The sequence below is a fragment of the Cetorhinus maximus genome, chromosome 27 (assembly GCF_964194155.1).
Source record: "Cetorhinus maximus chromosome 27, sCetMax3.hap1.1, whole genome shotgun sequence".
NCBI lineage: Eukaryota > Metazoa > Chordata > Chondrichthyes > Lamniformes > Cetorhinidae > Cetorhinus > Cetorhinus maximus.
In genome coordinates this window covers 29,292,129-29,311,656 of record NC_135905.1, presented here as the reverse complement: position 1 = coordinate 29,311,656, position 19,528 = coordinate 29,292,129, and the positions used below count along the sequence as shown (strand labels likewise).

The 19,528-nt window shown below is 46.1% G+C and overlaps 1 protein-coding gene across 1 annotated transcript in view; it reads right to left on the bottom strand.

Moving 5' to 3' along the window:
• Nucleotides 1-230: 230 nt before the first annotated feature.
• ret (ret proto-oncogene receptor tyrosine kinase) overlaps nucleotides 231-19,528 on the bottom strand; it is a 44,863-nt gene continuing 25,565 nt past the window's right edge. Inside the window, exons 10-18 of the mRNA XM_078530982.1 lie at nucleotides 18,267-18,414; nucleotides 15,038-15,145; nucleotides 11,219-11,430; nucleotides 9,904-10,026; nucleotides 8,566-8,636; nucleotides 8,008-8,145; nucleotides 7,381-7,480; nucleotides 3,296-3,443; nucleotides 231-391 (exon numbers count right to left, since the gene is read on the bottom strand). Coding sequence (XP_078387108.1) covers nucleotides 234-391; nucleotides 3,296-3,443; nucleotides 7,381-7,480; nucleotides 8,008-8,145; nucleotides 8,566-8,636; nucleotides 9,904-10,026; nucleotides 11,219-11,430; nucleotides 15,038-15,145; nucleotides 18,267-18,414 — 1,206 coding nt within the window. The 3' untranslated portion in view covers nucleotides 231-233. The remainder of the gene's footprint in view (nucleotides 392-3,295; nucleotides 3,444-7,380; nucleotides 7,481-8,007; nucleotides 8,146-8,565; nucleotides 8,637-9,903; nucleotides 10,027-11,218; nucleotides 11,431-15,037; nucleotides 15,146-18,266; nucleotides 18,415-19,528) is intronic.

Below are 19,528 nucleotides of genomic sequence, written 5' to 3'. Positions count from 1 at the left end.
ACCAGGCGAGGATTCAGAGCTCAGTCGCTCTGTCCCATTTTCTCAGGTAGGTTCTTGCACCATATCAGAACTTCACAGTCAACATACACGTGGTTTAAGCCTGTGTAGTGTTGTGAGGATGGAGCATAAGAGAGAGAGAGGGAGCCTGTGAGTGTGTGTGAGTGTGTGCTGGGGAAAAAGGGTGTGACCATGAGTGTGCGGTTTTGTTGGCTTTTCTTGGGCTGTTTTTATTATTAACTATCACACCGCTCCATCAATTTTACAACTGTAGGTGACACCATCCAGTTTGCATAAACACTATCATTTGCATATCTTGTAAAGACTGAGTTAGTTCCATCGAATCTCGTGATGGGGACAGGGCTGTCTTCAGGCCAGCGGGGATACGAGATGCCTAAAAACGAAAACAGATAATTTTTTCTGCACAAGTGGGGCAAAACCATAACAAAAAAAGATAAGATTCAGGCGCTGACAATTACTCTCACCAAACACACCACATCTGATTCAGTGCATGTATCAACACAAGCCCCACCGTTAAGGGGCAGAAACTTTAAATAAAAATAATTATAAATAATAAATTAAAGGAAAAACAAAGTTACTGCTGCAGTTCCGATGCTATTTTTTTTTTGCCTCTGCTTACACGGCTGGTTTGAAACTCGATGGTGGTTTACGCTTTTTGATATTCTACCTCTGAGACCTATAGGCTCAAACAATGACTTTAGCCATCTCGCATTCTCCATTTTGGGGAGGGGACTATGTGGATGACAGCTTACAGGAAAAGGGACTCAACAGGATAGAGAAGTGGGTCGTGTTGTGTGCGGTCCACTACGATAGCCCTTTACTGAGAAGCTGGTGATTCTCTCATGTTATCGATATTGCCGCCGGGCCACTAACACACCACCCCCTCTCCCCCTCCCAACTGCGCTGTGGGAATATTACTGCGCCTGTTAATATCTGTTAGCCTTAACTCTAGCAGAGAGGGGCTATCACATGAATGCAATGTTCAGACACTAACATCTGCAAGGGTTAAGTGAAATGCCTCAAATTCTCCAGCTTTGTTTGTAGGCGCTATCCTTATAATGACAGGCTGTTAGGAGCGAGACTTAGGCTATGTTGAAATGTAAAACTAGTTGTTGATGTCCGGCTTTATAACGGAGAAAGCATTGACTGAGAGGTTTATACTGAGGATGGGATCTGAGAGAGAGAGTGTTATAACTGACAGTCTTTTATTGAGGCTGGGGTGTGCATGAGAGAGAGAGAGAGTTATAACAAAGAGCCTGATACTGAGGGTATGTTGTGTAAGAGAGAGATTGTTATAACAGAAAGCCTGATATTGAGGGCAGGGTGTTATTAATTGAGAGCCTTAGAATTAGCTGCAGCCAAACATGGAGGTATCAGTGCTCTGAGATTAGTTGAGAGAGGCAGATGTTTGATCTATAGGAGACTCATCAGTCATGATCATACAGACTGTGGGAGCAGGCGGAAGGGACAGTAGTCCTACTCCTGCTCTTGTGAGATTGGTAGCATGTGAAGTACAGCCTGTAAAATGGAGATATATTCAGGCTCAAATTGAGTCTGCCCGCCGGGAAAGAGCACGTGCGCATTCCTCCATTGACAGGAGCGACTATAAGGGGAACAAACATGGGACTTGCCCACGATCTTGTGACATTTAAAAGATTCTTCAGTCAGTTCACAATCTGCCCCGAGAATTTGAAACCCAGATTTACATAGCACTGGAGTTATACTGCACTGTGTGAGGTGTCCTGACTGCCCACTGCCTTTAGTGCATTGGAAATCAGGTTGGTACCGGTCCTCGGAGTTATACTCTCCTTTCTCAATAGTGTGCACTGCAATCATTGAGCATCAATGAGGAAGTGGCAGCCAGCACAGCAAGATCCAACAATTGTGGGAGAAGCTTGGGCTGCCGACAGTTTGTGTATATGTGAGGTGGGAGAAAGGCTGATTACAGTGTGAGAGGGGGTGTGAGGGACTGATTACAGTGTGTATGTTTGGAGTTCTGAGAGGCTGGTTATACTGTGTATTTGCAGGGGGTGAGAGTGGCTGTGTGTGCGTGAGAAAATATTCCATTTGTTACAGAAATGGACCAAAAATCCAATAAACAGATAGCAATGAACAGCTAGGAGTGATTACATGGTTGCAAATAAGTTGAAAGTTTCAAATGGTTTAGGGGGAAAGCAATTGGAGAAAATGCTCCCTGGAGCGGTCACAAGACAAGGCAATAGACTGGATCATATACAACATCCAAAACCCAAGATTAGATTAGATTAGTGCCGTGAAGTAACTCCTTAGGTATGCACTGTTCTATACTGGTGAGAGGTGTGTGTGTGTGTGTGTGTGTGTCTGTGGTTTTTTTTATTCTTATGCGGGGATCACTGGTAAGGCCAGCATTCGTTGCTCACCCCTAACTGAATAGCTTGCTAGGCCATTTCAGAGGACAGTTAAGAGTCAACCACATTGCTGTGGGTCTGGAGTCACATGTAGGCCAGACCAGGTAAGGATGGCAGATTTCCTTCTCTAAAGGACATTATAATGAACCAGAGGGGCTTTTAATGACAATTGTCATGGTCACCATTACTGAGATAAGTTTTATATTCCAGACTTATTAATTGAAACCCATGTCTCTAGCACATTAGCCTGGGCCTCTGTTTAGTAGCCCAGTGACATTACCACAATGTCACCGTCTCTCTCTCTCTCTCTCTCTCTCTCTCTCCCTGTGTATGTGTGTGTGTGTGTGTGTGGTATTGTATTGTATCGTGTGTATTTTGAGTGCGTATGAAGGTAGAGATTCTTACCAATGGAAATACCCACTAATTGTATCCTTGGCAGAAAAGGATGTTGTGATCGTGGGTTCACTGAGAAGTCTGCAGTTAATTACCAAGAAGTTCTACCGATAGTACATTATATATATATATATAAAGAGCAAGAGAGAGATGTGTCCAAGCTAGTTCAGGATGCTTAAAGGTGCCTGATGCTTTTCGGTAGGCAACAGAGAAAATGCAGAGGGGACTGATTACACCATGTGTGTATATATATATATAAAATATATAGCCCAGGCTTTCCATATCTAGCTTTCCACGATGAGGGAGGGGAGAGGGCTCCACTACGCATGCACTGTGCCTGAATTCAATGAATCCACAGCATTCAAAGGAGTAATTGTAGGTTTGGGTCACCCCTCTGTTGCCGAATGTCGGAGGAGCTCTGTGTAAATGGGGCAATCGGCTGCAGCAGTGCTTCTGAAAACGAGCTTAGAATCTAGTAAATGCATGTGAAATTCTACCGTAGAGTTTGTTTTCAATCCATGTGGAGGGGAGGGACCGAGGGAGGGGAGCATTATTACAGTCTACCAATGGCGTCTCTTCCTCAGCCACTCCGTCATCATAGAGCAGGGAGTCTGACGGTGTGGAGGCTGCAAGATCCAGGTAGTCCTAGAGACAAAAGCACAAACCTTCACTCAGCATTTTCATTGACTTCGAAAACTGAGCCAAACACATGCGAGATGGAAGGAGCGAGAGAGTAGGAAAGGCTAAAGAGGGAGAGAAAATGATATAGAGTGAAGAGGGAAGGAAAGAGAGATAGAGATATAAAGGGATAAAGATATAGAGGGAGGGAGGTGAGGGATAGAAAGAGAAAGAGATACAGAGACAGGATGATAGAGAGGGAAAGAGAGACATATAGATAAGAGACAAATAGAAATACAGATAGAGGACAGAGAGAAAGAGAGGATAGAGAGATTGAGAGACAGATTTAAAGACACATTGATCAAGAGAGATAGGCAGAAAGACAAATGGAAAGAGATTGTGAGAGCTAGGATATAGATAAAGATTGAGGCAGAATGAGCAACAGGGCAAGCGAGGGATAATTATGACTTTGTTCAATAAATGGCTGATACATCTCTCCCAATTATTATTTCTGCCCAAGTGTTTCTGCCATTGACTGTGATAAGGCACTTTTTAAATACTAGTTAGCACAGCTTATCTGAACATTCTACGTAATGGTCCATGTGATTGGTCATTGAACATTCATATGGTCATTGACTGATTTCTCCTAGAGATTTGCAACCTATAATATGGCACCAGAGTACAAATGGATGGTGGGGTTAGAATTGATCTCTTCCTGTTCCAGAGATATCATTTTCACTCAAAGCGATGGAGAGGTTATCCTTGGGAAATCCTGACTGAGAACAAAACCAGCGGGGGGTGAAGTCAGGAAGCAATTTTTCATACACAGGGTATGTGGAAATCTGGAATTCTCATGCTCTCCTTACCTGTACTCACACCCAACCCCCCCACCTCCCCCCCCGCCAATTCCTCCTCCCCACTAAGGGGCGTGAATGCTGAGGGGTCAGCTGAAAATTTCAAGACTGGGATCCTTAGGTTTTTATTAGGTAGGGGTATCAAGAGATACTGAAAAAAAGGTGGGTAAAAAGAGTGCAAGTAGAGATCAGCTATGATCTGACAGAATGGTGGAAGAGGCTCAAGGGGTTGAATGGACTTCCCCTGTTCCTCTGTACTAATGGGGGGTAAGATGTTTGCTTTAGTGCCCTTGATGCAGAGCTTCACACAACAGGAGCGGGTATCGGGAACCAGGGCGGCACGGGCACAGGTATTAGTGTCTGCCCCCAAGGTTAGGGGGAGGAAAATTGTCCTCACCCTACATGTATTTCCAAAAGGACACAGAGGGCAGTGGAGAGGGTCCAGGAAATAAAACTGCAGGGATGGCACTGGAGTTGAGAGATTACAACTGTCAGGAAAGACTGATCATGCTGGACTCTTTAGAAAATAGAGGTCTGTAAAATTCAGGGGCAACTATTTTTTTTGTTTCTGAAGCTTCATCCAAAAAGCCTTTTGAGTCGATAGTTCTTCCGTTCCTCAATAACCCTTTACTCCCCATCAAGCTGGAGCCTTTCCATTTCTTGAATCCTGCCCTCATATCTGGGGCAGAATTGTGCCTTTGGTGGGCTGGCTTGGCGGGGGGTGGGCAGGGGTCGAGCGGGGCGCTGACTGCCGCCCACGATCGACACCGCACCGCGGTTTCACACTGCCAGGCCGATTAAGGCCCGCCCAGCGTGAAAGGCGAGCGGCAGCGCTGAGCGCTGCCCGTGCTGGAAGGGGGAGGAGTGCCAGCCGGCCGAGTGCCAACTGCACACATGGGCACGAGTGAGGGGGCTGCACAATCTCCCTGAGGCACGGAAAGGCCTCAGGGAGATGAAGAGATATATAAAAAGAATTTTAAAAATAAAAAGGTCATAAAACATGTCCCCTCATGTGGCTCTGTCACATGAGCAGGGACACGTTATTAATGAAAAAATTAAAGTTTTTATTTTATTTTTATTTGATTTTGGAAACCTCATCCCGCCCGTGGATGAGGTTTCCAAAAAAATGCAAAGGCCGCTTGGCCTTTTCGCCTGCCCACCAACCGCTAGGGCAGTGAAAAATTTAATTTAATTGATAACTTAATGGTCTTTACAGGCTTTTTAATTGTCGGCGGGCACGCTGGTGGCTCTGGCGTGCGCCCGCAGACCGAACTATCGCGTGACTGCGCATTGACATCGGCACCTCAGCCAACGTCATCACACATTATTTCACGCTTGAGCGGGTTGGGCACCAGCCCACTCGCTGAACGAAAAATTCTGCCCCTGGAGTGATTCTTCTACCAGGTATCCCACCCCTTTGATAGGATGCATGAGAGAGAGTTTGTCAATTAATAGGTAATCCCTGTCCCACCTAAACTTCAACTTCCCTCTCAATTTTTCTTTGTATCTCTATTTCATTGACTATTATAATGGTTGGTGCTCCTTTGAAACACTCTCCTTGTTCTGACTTCCAAACGCTCCATGCTACAATGCTCTTCAATACTCTCTCAATCCTCACTGTCAACATGAAGCTTCAACTCACGATCTCCTACCCTTACTCATTCTTCTTCAGTACCTGCAAGTTGTGGAGCTCCTCGTCACTGCAAATCTTCCCACCCTCAGATAACCTAAAAGCCCCAGGCTGGAGAAGCTGGGACTATTCACACTGGAGAAGAGACAGTTGAGAGGAGGTTTGATTAAGGTATTCAAAATCATGAGGGGTCTGGACGGAGTCAATGGGGAGAAACTTCTCCCATTGGCAGATGCATCGAGAATGAGAGGACACAGGTTCAAGGCAATTGGCAAATGAAGCAGTGGTGAAATTGGGAAAAACCTTTTTTTTCCTTACGCAGCAAGTGGTTAGGATCTGGAATGCACTGCCTGAGAGTGTGGGGCAGACAGGGTCAAGCCAGTGGTTAGGATCTGGAATGCACTGCCTGAGAGTGTGGGGCAGACAGGGTCAAGCCAGTGGTTAGGATCTGGAATGCACTGCCTGAGAGTGTGGGGCAGACAGGGTCAATCGAGTGGTCAGGATCCGGAATGCATTGAGAGTGTGGGGGAGACAGGGTCAATCGAGTGATTAGGATCTGGAATGCACTGCCTAAGAGTGTGGGGGAGACAGGGTCAATCGAGTGGTCAGGATCAGGAATGCATTGTCTGAGAGTGTGGGGGAGACAGGGTCAATCGATTGGTTAGGATCTGGAATGCACTGTCTGAGAGTGTGGGGGAGACAGGGTCAATCGAGTGGTTAGGATCTGGAATGCACTGCCTGAGAGTGTGGTGGAGACAGGGTCAATCAAGTGGTTAGGATATGGAATGCACTGCCTGAGAGTGTGGTGGAGACAGGGTCAATCGAGTGGTTAGGATCTGGAATGCACTGTCTGAGAGTGTGGGGGAGACAGGGTCAATCTAATGGTTAGGATCTAGAATGCACTGCCTGAGAGTGTTGGGGAGACAGGGTCAATCGAGTGGTTAGGATCTAGAATGCACTGTCTGAGAGTGTGGGGGAGACAGGGTCAATCGAGTGGTTAGGATATGGAATGCACTGTCTGAGAGTGTGGGGGAGACAGGGTCAATCGAGTGGTTAGGATCTGGAATGCACTGCCTGAGACTGTGGGGGAGACATGGTCAATCAAGTGGTTAGGATCTGGAATGCACTGTCTGAGAGTGTGGGGGAGACAGGGTCAATTGTGGCTTTCAAAAGAGAATTGGATCATTATCTGAAGAGGAAAAATTCCAGGGTTACAGAGAACTGGGGGATTGGCGCTAGGTGAATTGCTCTTGTTGAGAACCAGCACAGACACAATGGGCCGAATGGTCTCCTTTATGCAGTAACCATTTTGTGGTGTCACCTAGTTCCCAATTCCTCATTTATTTAATAATTTTTATTCTTCTCAGTCATGGTGATGTCCTGCATTCAGTGACTTAATCCTTCCCAAAAGCTTCTTAATCTAATGAAAATGGTGTTAAACTTGCAGGAGATCAGTGCACCAGTAAAACATTGTACTGACCCGACTCTTCACCATCATTTTCTCCAGCTCTTTGCTGATTTCTGCAAATGTAGGCCGTTTGTCTGGCTCTTGTTTCCAACATCGCAGCATCAAGTTATACCTGAGGGAGAATACAGCGCACTTACAACATCGAGTTATACCTGAGAAAGGGCGAGAATCGTGGTGTGTTTGCCAGTTGTAAACTACAACCAGGAGATTATTAACCTCTCCGTCCCGTACACACCTCCCCGTCCCGTACACACCTCCCCGTCCCGTACACACCTCCCCGTCCCGTACACACCTCCCCGTCCCGTACACACCTCCCCGTCCCGTACACACCTCCCCGTCCCGTACACACCTCCCCGTCCCGTACACACCTCCCCGTCCCGTACACACCTCCCCGTCCCGTACACACCTCCCCGTCCCGTACACACCTCCCCATCCCAAACACACCTCCCCGTCCCATACACACCTCCCCGTCCCATACACACCTCCCCATCCCGTACACACCTCCCCATCCCGTACACACCTCCCCATCCCGTACACGCCTCTCTACCCAAACACCCGCTATGCTGTGGGAAGATTTCCACTAGAAATGCTAATTCAGAAATTCTACTCATTGTTGCATGGTTTTAAAGTTTGTCGTACATTTCCTCACTGCAGTTTTCCGGTCTCTCCATCCGGTATCCTGTTTTCAGGAGATTGAAGAGGCGTTCAGGGGCAATTCCAGGATATGGATTTCCACCCAGTGTCACTATTTCCCAAAGGAGAATGCCAAATGACCATCTGGATAGAGCAAGGAAAGAAAGTCATGTTATTACCCACTATTAGCAACCATGATCCTTCCAGGAGTTGGCCGAATGGTTTATTTGGTTAAGGCAGTGCCTGACTCAGCTGGACAGTCTAGAGGGGTTCTAGGTTCAACCCTTGGTTCTGTGCTGAATTAAGCAGAATGTTTTAGTTCAGGTTGACATTGACACAGCCATAGCAATTTGCAAAGGAAGAATATAAAGCAACGAGGAGAAATGGGAGGGCACAATCCCGATATTCCACTAATTTTCCTGATCTTTGGCCCGTCAATAATACAAACGTGCCGAATTTGTCAGTTCTGCATGTCACTTACTGCCCTGAAATCCAGTAACAGTGGAGGGTAGCCGGGGTTCCCGATACAAACTGTAGACAAGTTGGTGAGCAAGCAACACTTACACATCGCTCTGCGAGGTGTAGATGTGATCAAACAAAGACTCGATCGCCATCCACTTGACGGGAATCCGACCCTAGAGAAAGGTGAAAGCAGAAGAAAAATAAATCACTCATTGGAAATTTAGAGTGAGGCAGAGGCCAACCTGTCCATTCTTCCATTGGAGAGGGTAGAATGTGAACCTGTACAAACCCCTCCTGTTTATCATCACAGGCGAAGCTTCTAAGGAGGCAAAACCTCTTCCTGCCTACCAGTCCTGATGAAGGGCCTCTACCCGCAATGCTGACCTGCCTTCTCTGGAGAATGAATGGCAAGTGGGATGAAAGTAGCCAGCTCCACCTAACGAATTGTGTGAGCGCAAATGAGCCTGAGGCTTTTATTCCTGGCCACCTTTTCAAATGTGCTATAGCCCGTCCATTGTTTCAGCCTATAACTAATGAAACTCAGCCACTTAATGTACATGGGCTCCAGAAACTGTACCAACTGTCAACCCAATGCCTTTCTGTTTGGAAGCTGTGGACCCTGCCCTCTAGACCATTGGATGGCAATGGTACATTTCATGTATTTTAACGCAACTTGAACTCATACCATTACCTGGGAAAAAGTGTCCTAAGACAGCACATAGGAATAAAGGAAGATGCATGGTGGGAGAGTAACGAGAGTGACCAATAGCTTGGTGACAGAGATATATTTTAAGGCTTTTGAAGAGAAAGAGTAAGGTAGAGGATTCTAGAGCCTCAGGGAAGACATTGCAAGGAGTAGGACTGAGATGTCTGAAGGCTCTTCCACCAATGGTGGTATGGAGCTGAGGGATGGGGGCGTGGCTGATATATATATGGAAGGCCAGAGTTAGAGATTTAGGTGTACGGGGCAGAAGGCTGGTAATGCAGTGGCCATAACGCTGGATAAGGAACCCAGGGGCTGAGAGTTCATATTCACTATGGCAAGTTGTGAAGTTGAATTCAATACATCTGGCAATTTGTGGGCTGGAACCAGAAACTGTTGTGAAAACTCAACTGCTTCAGCAACCATCGTGCCACCTTGTTTGGAATACATTGTGACTCCAGACCCAAAACACATGGGGTGGAGAGGTAGGGGGGAGGGATGGGGTTGCCTCAGAAGTGGCCTCACAAACTGCTGAGCTCCCCAAAGCAGGAGCCCCACCCACCTTCCCATTAAATGGTCTTCTCCAGCTGGAAGCAATGGATAATGAACACTGTTAATCACATTCTGCTGCAAGTTATAAAAGGCATTGAAGCTGTGTAGTGTTACATGAAAAAGATGTATTATTTTACATGCCATACACTGTAGGGTGTTAGTAGGTAAAAGAAGGTGCACAATACCTTGCTTCTCTTTACATAAGAGTCCTCCTCATACACATCCCTGGAGAGGCCAAAATCGGAGATCTTCATCTTACGTCCCTCAGCTACCAGAACATTCCGTGCTGCCAGGTCACGATGGACAAGCTAGGAAGAAAACATGATGATGCAGGCGGCTAAGATTCCATATTAAACCATGAGGTCACAATATCTAACAGGCCTGTTTTCTTGGTCTCTGTGTAACCTCACAGGCAGTGAAGTCTGTAGTGGAAGCCCTTTGTTGGGTGCAAGTAGAGAACTTAATAATTTATAACTCAGGTCAATCACTGGTTGTACTGAGCCAATTAACAAGTGGGACACAACTCACAGCTGAACCAACTGTATAAACAATCGTCCAATTGATTTAACTAGTGAGAAACTTATTTAATTATTTCTTTGAGAACAGCACAATGTCTATCCAAATTAAGTTTTCAACTTTGATAGGCAGCTTATATCTCCAGCATGGATAATTACATAATCCCCTTCTATGGGGAACAGTCTCAGGGCAAACAGCATCACAGTGGGTCAGTACAAACGGTACAACAATACCCAAAAAAGAATCTTACAAACTTCTGCATTGCAGACCACACCTCCTGGGAAAACACTGCAGCCAACTGGCCCACACGGAGACAAGCACTGAAACTCGGTTCAGCATCTTTCAAGAGCCATCTAACCAAACTCGCAAAGTCCAACATACCCAGAGGAAGGCCAGATGTGGCGCAGCGGCAGAGGTTCCCCTGAGCACCAAAAACGACAACATAAGCTGCCAGTTCGGCGGACGTCCATGCTGATCCCACATCAGACTCTTCAGTCACGAGAGGAGCCACAATAGATGACAAAATCACTTACAGCTTGGACATACTCAAACAATGAGGAGTCTACCAAAAGCGCGATGCACTGGAAGGATTTGCATGCTGATTAACGCTGACCACGCCTCCCATGGACATCAGTGTCTTTGCACCAACTGATGTGGGGGTGGGTTAGTCCTATACAGTGTGTTCCCACAACTCATATGACAAAATGATGACACCTACAGCCACTGAATGTGAATATACCACTGGATATCAATCCAGAACTCACAGCCAAAGCTCTGATCACTATTTGCCTGAACAGTCTAGCGTGGGATTCGAATGCTGCACGTTCTGACTCAGAAGTGGAAAGGCTAACCACCCAGACCAGTGAGGAGTGATTCACAGATAAGACTCAGATATAAACGCACAGCTCAGCTAAAAGTGTCACTTGAGCTCTAGCGACTCAACATCTTCAACAACAGATGTGTCCACAAAAAATAAAAGATCACCTTCATTTCAGCCAGGTACTGCATTCCACGGGAGATCTGCCAGGCGAAGGATATCAAGTCTCCCATGGTCAGGGCCCGCTCATCCGGATTATCCAGGTAACTGGAATTTCGATTGCCTTCACCCAAGTAACTGGGGCCAACTTTGCGACTTTCCCTCAGGAAACTCCTCAGAGACCCATATTTGGCGTATTCCACAATAAGATACAGAGGACCTGTCAAAGAAAGATGCAATGCTTAGCAAAGAGCCTCTCCTTGTTTTGTGTCATACATCACAAGGTAGCATTTACCAATAACATCATTCTGTTCTGGATTGCAAAGAGGGTGAGGCAGCCCGGATTGGGAGGCGGTGGCATAGTGGTGTTGTCATGGCACTAGTGCTCTGGGGACCTGGATTCAAATCCCACCAAGGCATCTGGTGAAATTTGAATCCAACAAAATAATCTGGAATTTAAAAAGTCTGATGTTGACCATGAAACCATTTCTGATTGTTCTAAAAACCCATCTGGTTCACTAGTGTCCTTTAGGGAAGGAAATCTGCCGTCCTTACCTGGTCTGGCCTACATGTGACTCCAGACCCACAGCAATGTGGTTGACTCTTAAATGCCCTCTGAACAAGGGCAGTTAGGGATGGGCAATAAATGCTGGTCTAGCCAGTGATGCCCACATCCCATGAATGAATTAAAAAAAAATCAGAAGCTGGCGCTGTTCATACTGAAAAGTGGAACAGGTGCCCATGTCCTCCAGAGAAGAGGAGGGTGAGGGAGTGGCCTACTAGAGAGCTTTAAAATTATGTAGAGATTGGGTAATGTAGCCTTTGAGAAAATGTTTCTGCTTTTGGGCAAATCCTAAACTAAGGTTCATAAATACAAGTCAGTCACTAATAAATCCAATAGGGAATTCAGGAGAAATTTCATGACATAGACGGTGATTAGAACATGGAGCTCACTGTCATTGAAATGAATAGTATCGATGGATTTAAGGGAAAATCAGATTAACACAAGAGGTAGAAGGAAAAAGCTATGCTGATGAGGTGAGATGAAGGGGGATAGGAGTAGGTTCATATGGAGCATCAACACCAGTATAGACCATGCTTCCTGATGAAACATTGGCCAGGATTTTCCAGTCCTGCCGGTGGCGAACATCATCGAGGCCAATGGTGCTCTCCAAATGTTTCCATCCTGCCCACGGTGATGCCTGCTACTGACGGGACCAGAAAATCCCGCCCATTAACTCTGTTTCCCTCTCCACAGATGCTGTCAGACCTGCTGAGTAGTTCCAGCATTTTCTGTTCTTATTGCAGATTTCCAGCATCCTCAGTATTTTTCTTTCAGCGTAGACCAGTTGGGCCAAACAGCCTTTTCTGTACAATAAGTTCTATGTAACTCCAGTCTCCCCTAAAACCTGGCACTGGATTTAATCCCATCAGGGCCTAGCACAATACTGTCTCCAATTTCCACAAAACACAGAATGGATTAATGCCAACAGGACTGAGCACAGCCTCATCTCTCCAGAAAGCACGGCACTGGGATCACTCGCTGAGTGTCCTGCCTCAGTTTCCAAAAAGACTTTTTAATCAGGAACCTGAATCCAAACAGAACAAAACCTTGGAATTCAGTTAAGTTTTCATCAGTCTTGTCCACCCGACAGAGTGATTGTGTTCATTTTGTTGTAATATGCCTTTAAGGGATTGCAGCATGACATCACTAGAAAGGAAGTGTGTCGTACGATCCAGTTTAGCTTCGCTTTTGTTTTTAAGCAGAGCACACAGTACACATCTCTGCTGTTGGCATCTTCAAGCCCGTGTATATCTGTTCACATGTGCCTGGAATTAATAAATGAACCCACAACATGATTACCCAATCCCTTATGAGTGATTGGAAGCTCTGTATCATTATCACAACATAACGCATTTAATTTGAGGATGTGGCCCCCAGTGTTGCTGGAAAAGACAGACAATTATTTCATTGTCACATTTGTATCTGTTGTCAATACAGGCAATCCTGGTTCTGTCCTGGTTCAATCCCGACCAGTTGCTAACAGGCAGCTAGATCCACATCTGCTAGAAACATAGTGGGAAAAGGTGGTGAAGGAATCTTTAAAAACTCTACAATCCTTTGCAAACTGGAATTACTGAGAGATAGGAAAAAGATCCAGCTTCCAGACAACGGACATTGAAATAAAGGAAGGAACTCACTCAGTGTAAGAGTTCACGTTTCATCTATTACTATTGATTCCAACCCTTGTACGCAGCAGAAAATTGCTATTAACTCACTTGCTTTGATCTGCAGATGCAGTGTAGTTTAATCAATATTGAAAGAAAAGGCAAGGTTTATTACAGAGCTGTCAGTTGGACATCTGTAACACAGCAATAAGTTCTGAGAGGTTATTCCATTTTTCCATTTTCCTGGGTACACACATTATTTTTTTCTGTAATTGGGAGGGTAAACTGCCTGTTTCTGGGTCCCTGTTACTGCAGCATTCAGGACCTACTCTACACGAGTGACTGGGTGACCCCTCTCCCTGAACACATAGCTGGCATCAACTCCTTGTGTAGGAGAGTGTATTGTCCAGTGTTGATGTGAATGTATTTGCTGTTATTTGCCTGGAGAGAATTCCTGCCCCCAGTACATTGTACTGACGCCCGCAAATTGCACCATCTCCGATGGATAATGAAAGTATTACAAAGGTACAAAGTATAGTTACAAGGTGTAGAAGCAGGCCATTCAGCCCACAGGTGTTATATAGAATATTAATTTATAATGCTATTGGCTATTTGAATTATCTTAAAGAACACTGTCGCTAAACAAAGGACACTGGCCTACAGCAGGTATTATGTTGCATTTGTGAAGGACACAGGCTGCTTTATGGAGTCAGTGGAGATCTTAGAGACAGTGGCTAAAATAAGCCCAGATCGAAACCAGAGAATAGTCACAGCTCTTGGGTGAAATAGACCGGATTTGAACTAACAGTCAGAGAGACTGCCATTAGGGACCACAGCCTTATCCTCTCTTCTTCTGAAACCTCTCTAATCAAAGCTGGGCTGTTTGTGGTTTGAAAACACACCAGAAGACCTGATTGCTGTAAACCGAGAGTTCTTTAAGGAGGATTCCAAATCGGCACCACTGTCCCCAAGAAAAAAGAAAAACAACTAACCATGACTGCTCCAATAAAAAACCCCAATACCAGCAGCTGCTACGGAAAGTGACCCGTCAGCTATCAACAAGCATCCGGACAATCAGGAAATCAGTCTTTTTTCTGACTTTACTTTTTACTTGGCCAAGTTTTAAGACCCGAGACTTTGTAAAGTTTTATCTCTTTTTGTGCATGTTTTGGCAGTGATGAAGGGTGGACTGGTGTTTTGTGTGTGTGTGTGTGTGTACGCACATGCGTGTGCATGTGTCTGTGTGTGTATTTTTGCATTAGTGGGAAGTTGGAATAATTCGTACATTTTAAACCTTTTCCATTAATGATTTCTGCATCATCTCCCTTTGAAATTCAAACTCTGTTACAAGCAACCCAGGAACGGGACAAAGAGACGGGTCAATTCACCCCTCCTAACTTGGTCGTAACTGTCTCAGCTTCTCCTTGTTATTGCTAGTTCCACATTCTAGCCATTCTCTGGTTAAAGGAGTTTTTCCTGTGTTCTCTTTCAGATGAATTAATGACTATCTCACCCAAAACATCTTTACATCTCAGCCACTCCAGCCTTTAAATTAAATGGGTCAAAACCTTCATTAAAATAAAGGGACAAAAATAATTAAATGCGATGGTATAAATCAAGTTGTCACTATTATCACCCTGTGTCCAATGTTCTCTTACCATCCTGACAGCAGGCTCCATACAGTTTGATAATGTGGGGATGGCTGACTTGTTTCAATAGGTTGAATTCAGATAAGAGGTCCCGTAGCTCACTCTGAGACGCATTTTCTGCCAGGCACAGAAACAAAGAGGCAAATTTAATTCAGAGAGAGTCACCGTCAGACTTCATGTCTTGCAGAACCAACAACTGCAAATCGCATTTACAGGAAAAACATCTGAAGTCGGCTTTACCGAGGCCTAAACAGATTAAAAAAATGTACAGTGAGGGTTCTTTGGAAATGGAGCTCTCTTCCAATCTTTCCCCAGTTTCTTTCCCCCTCGCTCCACGCTAGGAGGCTAGGCTTTGATTCCCCAGTGACTGCTGTGATCAGCTGATCTATGGCGTAACCAAGGGCAGAGGGAAATTAAAGCTGAACCTTTACCAGTCACCATGTGGGGGGAGGTTGTGGGGGGGAGGGGGCAGTAAAATAGCAGAGAACCACATCTGGGCCCACTCCTCAATCCTGTCCCGTTGCCCGGCAGGGGGCTGGCTGGAGTGCAGATTGCCTGCCCACTCTACATAGGCGAGTTAAACGGGGCTGCCGGCATTTTGCCAGAGTGACACAGACCGCTCCCCCCCACCGCCCCCCCCACTCCCGCTGCACGGAGAGGCCACCAGCATCATGTAGGCGGCCTTCCTGTAGCAGCCCAGAAGGCCATCAGAGTCAGAGGCTCATGCCCCGAAGATGGCACTGCGGGCAGGGAAGGCAGTCCTGGCAGCCCCCAGCACATCCCCCTGAATTTCCTTTGCTTTTAATTTACTTACCTGGAGTTTGCCCGCAAGGGTTCCGGCCTGCCTCAGCAGTGCCTACCTCTTCCATTGACGCTGCTGAGGCTTCAGAGCTGCTTCCCTCTGATTGGATCAGCAGCATCAGGGAGCCCACCTTAATTGGATGGCGGACCCGCAAGCAGCCAATTAGGAAGCCGTTAAAATCGTTGAGCCACTCCCACTGTCAGTAAGCGCAGGATTGGGATCCGCTTTTTGCTTCGACATTAGCGTCTAGCCCCAAGGTAAAATTCAGCCCTCAGTTTCTCTAACCGATTGGAATCTAATCAGAGACGAAATGAGGAAAATGTGTTCTTGCTGAGCAAGTTGCTATAATCTGCACTACCTGGTGGATCAGATTCAACAGTAAATTTCAGGAGGGAATTGGATATATATACTTACAGGGTAGAACATTTGCAGGGCTACCAGGAAAGATCAGGGGAGTGGGACTAACCGAATAACTCTTCCAAAGAGCTGGCACAGGCACAATGGGCCAAATGGCCTCCTTCTGTTCTGTATCATTTTATGGTTCTCAAGACACTTGGCCTGCTGACCATTCCACTGAGACATCCTTCGGATGTGTAGACACAGACACTAAGCGTAGGACCTTTAATAAGCTGGTATTTTCTGCATAGTTTAGAACCCTTATGAGATTAGCTAAATAGCATTAATTCTGCCTCTCTGGAAAGGCAATTTCTAATCAGGCAACAATTCTAAACAGTCCCTGGAAATGTCAGGATAACTTGGATCAGGCTTCCATGTTGACATTCCTAAGTTAGCAGGGTGGTGTCTTGAGTACACCCTTATCCGTGCAAGAGTTTAGAAAGAGTCAGGGAATGACCTTCAGCGTGATGCAGCTGACCTCGAGCAGGGTGACGAACAGGAGGGGCGGTGACCAGCCTGACATCTTGGGTACCTGTCCTCTATCCATTGGTCAGAAGGGTTTGAGCAGGTGATTGAGACCGGGTAAGCAAACATACCCCAGAAAGAGGGTATATTAACAAGTGCTTGGGGACAGGGGGCAGTGCTGGTGAGGTGGCTGTGCTTGTCAGGCCTTCTACTGATGGGAGGTGGGCCAGATGGGGGTGGGGGGGTGAAGACTGAGGGGAGATCTCCCTAACACTTCAACTAGAGAGCAGAACTCTGCTATTGCAAGCCACTGAGATCAACACACTCTGTGCCAACATCCGTTTGTCCTCTGGGATCAGTAAACCACTCTCAACTGTCATGGGTCATATACTTTTTCTGTCTAATTAATTAATGCATCATATCTAAACTGTTAATAAACTATCTTAAAATTATTTGCAAATAGTCAACTGCCTACCTTAGGTGCCTGTGGCCCCCATATCCAAAATCTTACAGGGTGAGATTCCAAGTGAGGAGGAAGTTAAGATATGGGCGCTTGGAGTCGTTCTGCCAATATATGTAGGACCCTCTTTTAAATCTTGGAGTAAAAACCACTGACCTGTAAGGATGTTGGTACATGTTGTCACCGAGCTTTGGTGAGGTTTTACTGTGACCATGTCATCTTGCCTTAACTTGCTGAGACTTTGCTTCTTCTATGATGGACTTGAGATAGTCGGTACACTTTAACTTGAAACAATTTATAAAGAGCTATTTACAAAGGCCTCAGGGTAAGCACATGGTTTTCAGGACACAGGCAGCTCTGTGTCCGAGCTGTCTTGGAGCCTCTTGGTCATCTGACGCCGGGGGCAGAATTTTGCGTCCCACAGGCGGGCGCGTGTCCGACCCGATCAGGCATAAAATCGCACGCGATGATGTCGGGTGAATGTCCCAATGTCATCACGCACTTGCACGATATTTAGGTCGGTGGGCACACGCGAGAGTTGGCAGTGTGTCCGCCGACAATTAAGAGGCCTATTAAGGCCATTAAAGTATCAATTAACAGGGGTTTTCCGCTGCCCGTCCAATGTTACGGTTGGTGAATGGGCAAATCGGCCAGGCGGCCTTTGGATTTTTGAGGAAACCTCATCCGAGGGCAGGATGAGGTTTCCGCTATTAATTTTGAAAAAAGGTTTGGGCAGAATTTTTATAATCTGTATGTTTAGGTGAGTGAGTCCGATGTTTCTGCATTTTAAAATCTTTATTCGATGGTTTTAAATTCTTCAGCTCCCCGAGGCAACTCTCTACCCTCAGGGAGCTTTCATTGCGCGCTCCCCCGTGCCACTGTTAACTGGCCAGCCAGTGTGAAATCGCGGCTGGGGGGCCGATGGTGGGCGGTGGGCTGTTTCCCCGGCTGCTCCCTGGCCTGCCCACTGCGCCCGCTCGACAACCTCAGAATTCTGGCCCTGATGTCACAGTTATGTCATTAATGGTCTCATTAACATAAGCATTTACCCATTACTCTACAGGTGCTACAGTACTTGCATGTCACAGTTAAACTTTGAAGATACTCAGTCTTACCTTTTAACATCTTGACTGCCACGGTGGTATAGCCTGCTTTTCCCTTGAGCCTGAATGCTGTAGCCTTCACTACTTTCCCGAATTCTCCTTCCCCAAGGGTCTTACCTAGGACTAGGTTCTTCCTTGGGAATTCCCACTTGGGATCCTCCTGTTAGGAAGAAAGGCACATATATGGAAATGATGGCATTTCGAGAAGTGGCCGGTTTTACACAGACCACGGTAGTGTCCCTGCCTCTGAGCCCATAATGATGCTAAACAGGTTGAGTATCAACATGCCAATCCCTCCCACACACACCTATAACAGTAAGAACGGGAGAGATTCCTGGTCAGCCAGGTGATGGAATGTTGGAGCTTGCACCACCACTATCCATAGCTCCAGACTACAACGCGCATGGAAAAGTGCATGTTGCCACAGCAACTTGGAATCCGTCTGATCTGTAACACGCCACCACACAGATCATGTCCCTGGATTCAGGGCAGGCAGATCAATAGCACTAAAGCGTCATGGAGTGTGACTCCACCATGGGACATTTTCATATTGTTCTGTCAATTGTCGGAAGCAATGGTGTCCCAGATAATTGTGCTGCTGTCCCCCATTTTATTTCCTACTTCCTCTGTTCTTTGGACGTTGGCCAGAAACTGCTGAATTTGTAGCAGTCCATAGCAACGAGTAATAGATCTCTGCTGAGCTGGAACAAGCTAAGACCAGGTAACTCGCATTTCTAAACGCAGCAAAAAGAGAACTACACTAAAAGTGCCTACGTAGAAGAGGCTGAACAATGGCACAAGGACCGACAAAGGGACAAGAAAGTCGAAATGGACTAACCAGCATCCAAGCTTCGTGTCTTCATGGGCTGATAAGAGTTATTGTTGTGGAAGATATTTTTTAAACTTAGTGCTCAAGACTAGCAAACCTAACCGGTCCAGTGAGAATGGGGTGGGTTTGGTTCGAGCACCCACTTTACACCCCTTCCCCTGGCATAGATTTGAATGTTAGGGGGTTCACTAGCACAGTGGTTAAGCTATAGGACTATGTAAGCTAGACACCTGGACTAATGATGCAGCAACGTGAGTTCAAATCCCTCCATGGCAGTGAGGCAATTTGAATTCAATTAATTAAATGGAATTTGAGATTTAAAAAGCCAGCATTAGTGATGGTGACTGTGAAACTATTGTAAAAGTTAATCAGATTGATCTAATTTCCAGAGGGAAATCTGCTGTGTTTACCCAGCCTGGCCTGTGTGTGACTTGAGACTCACAGC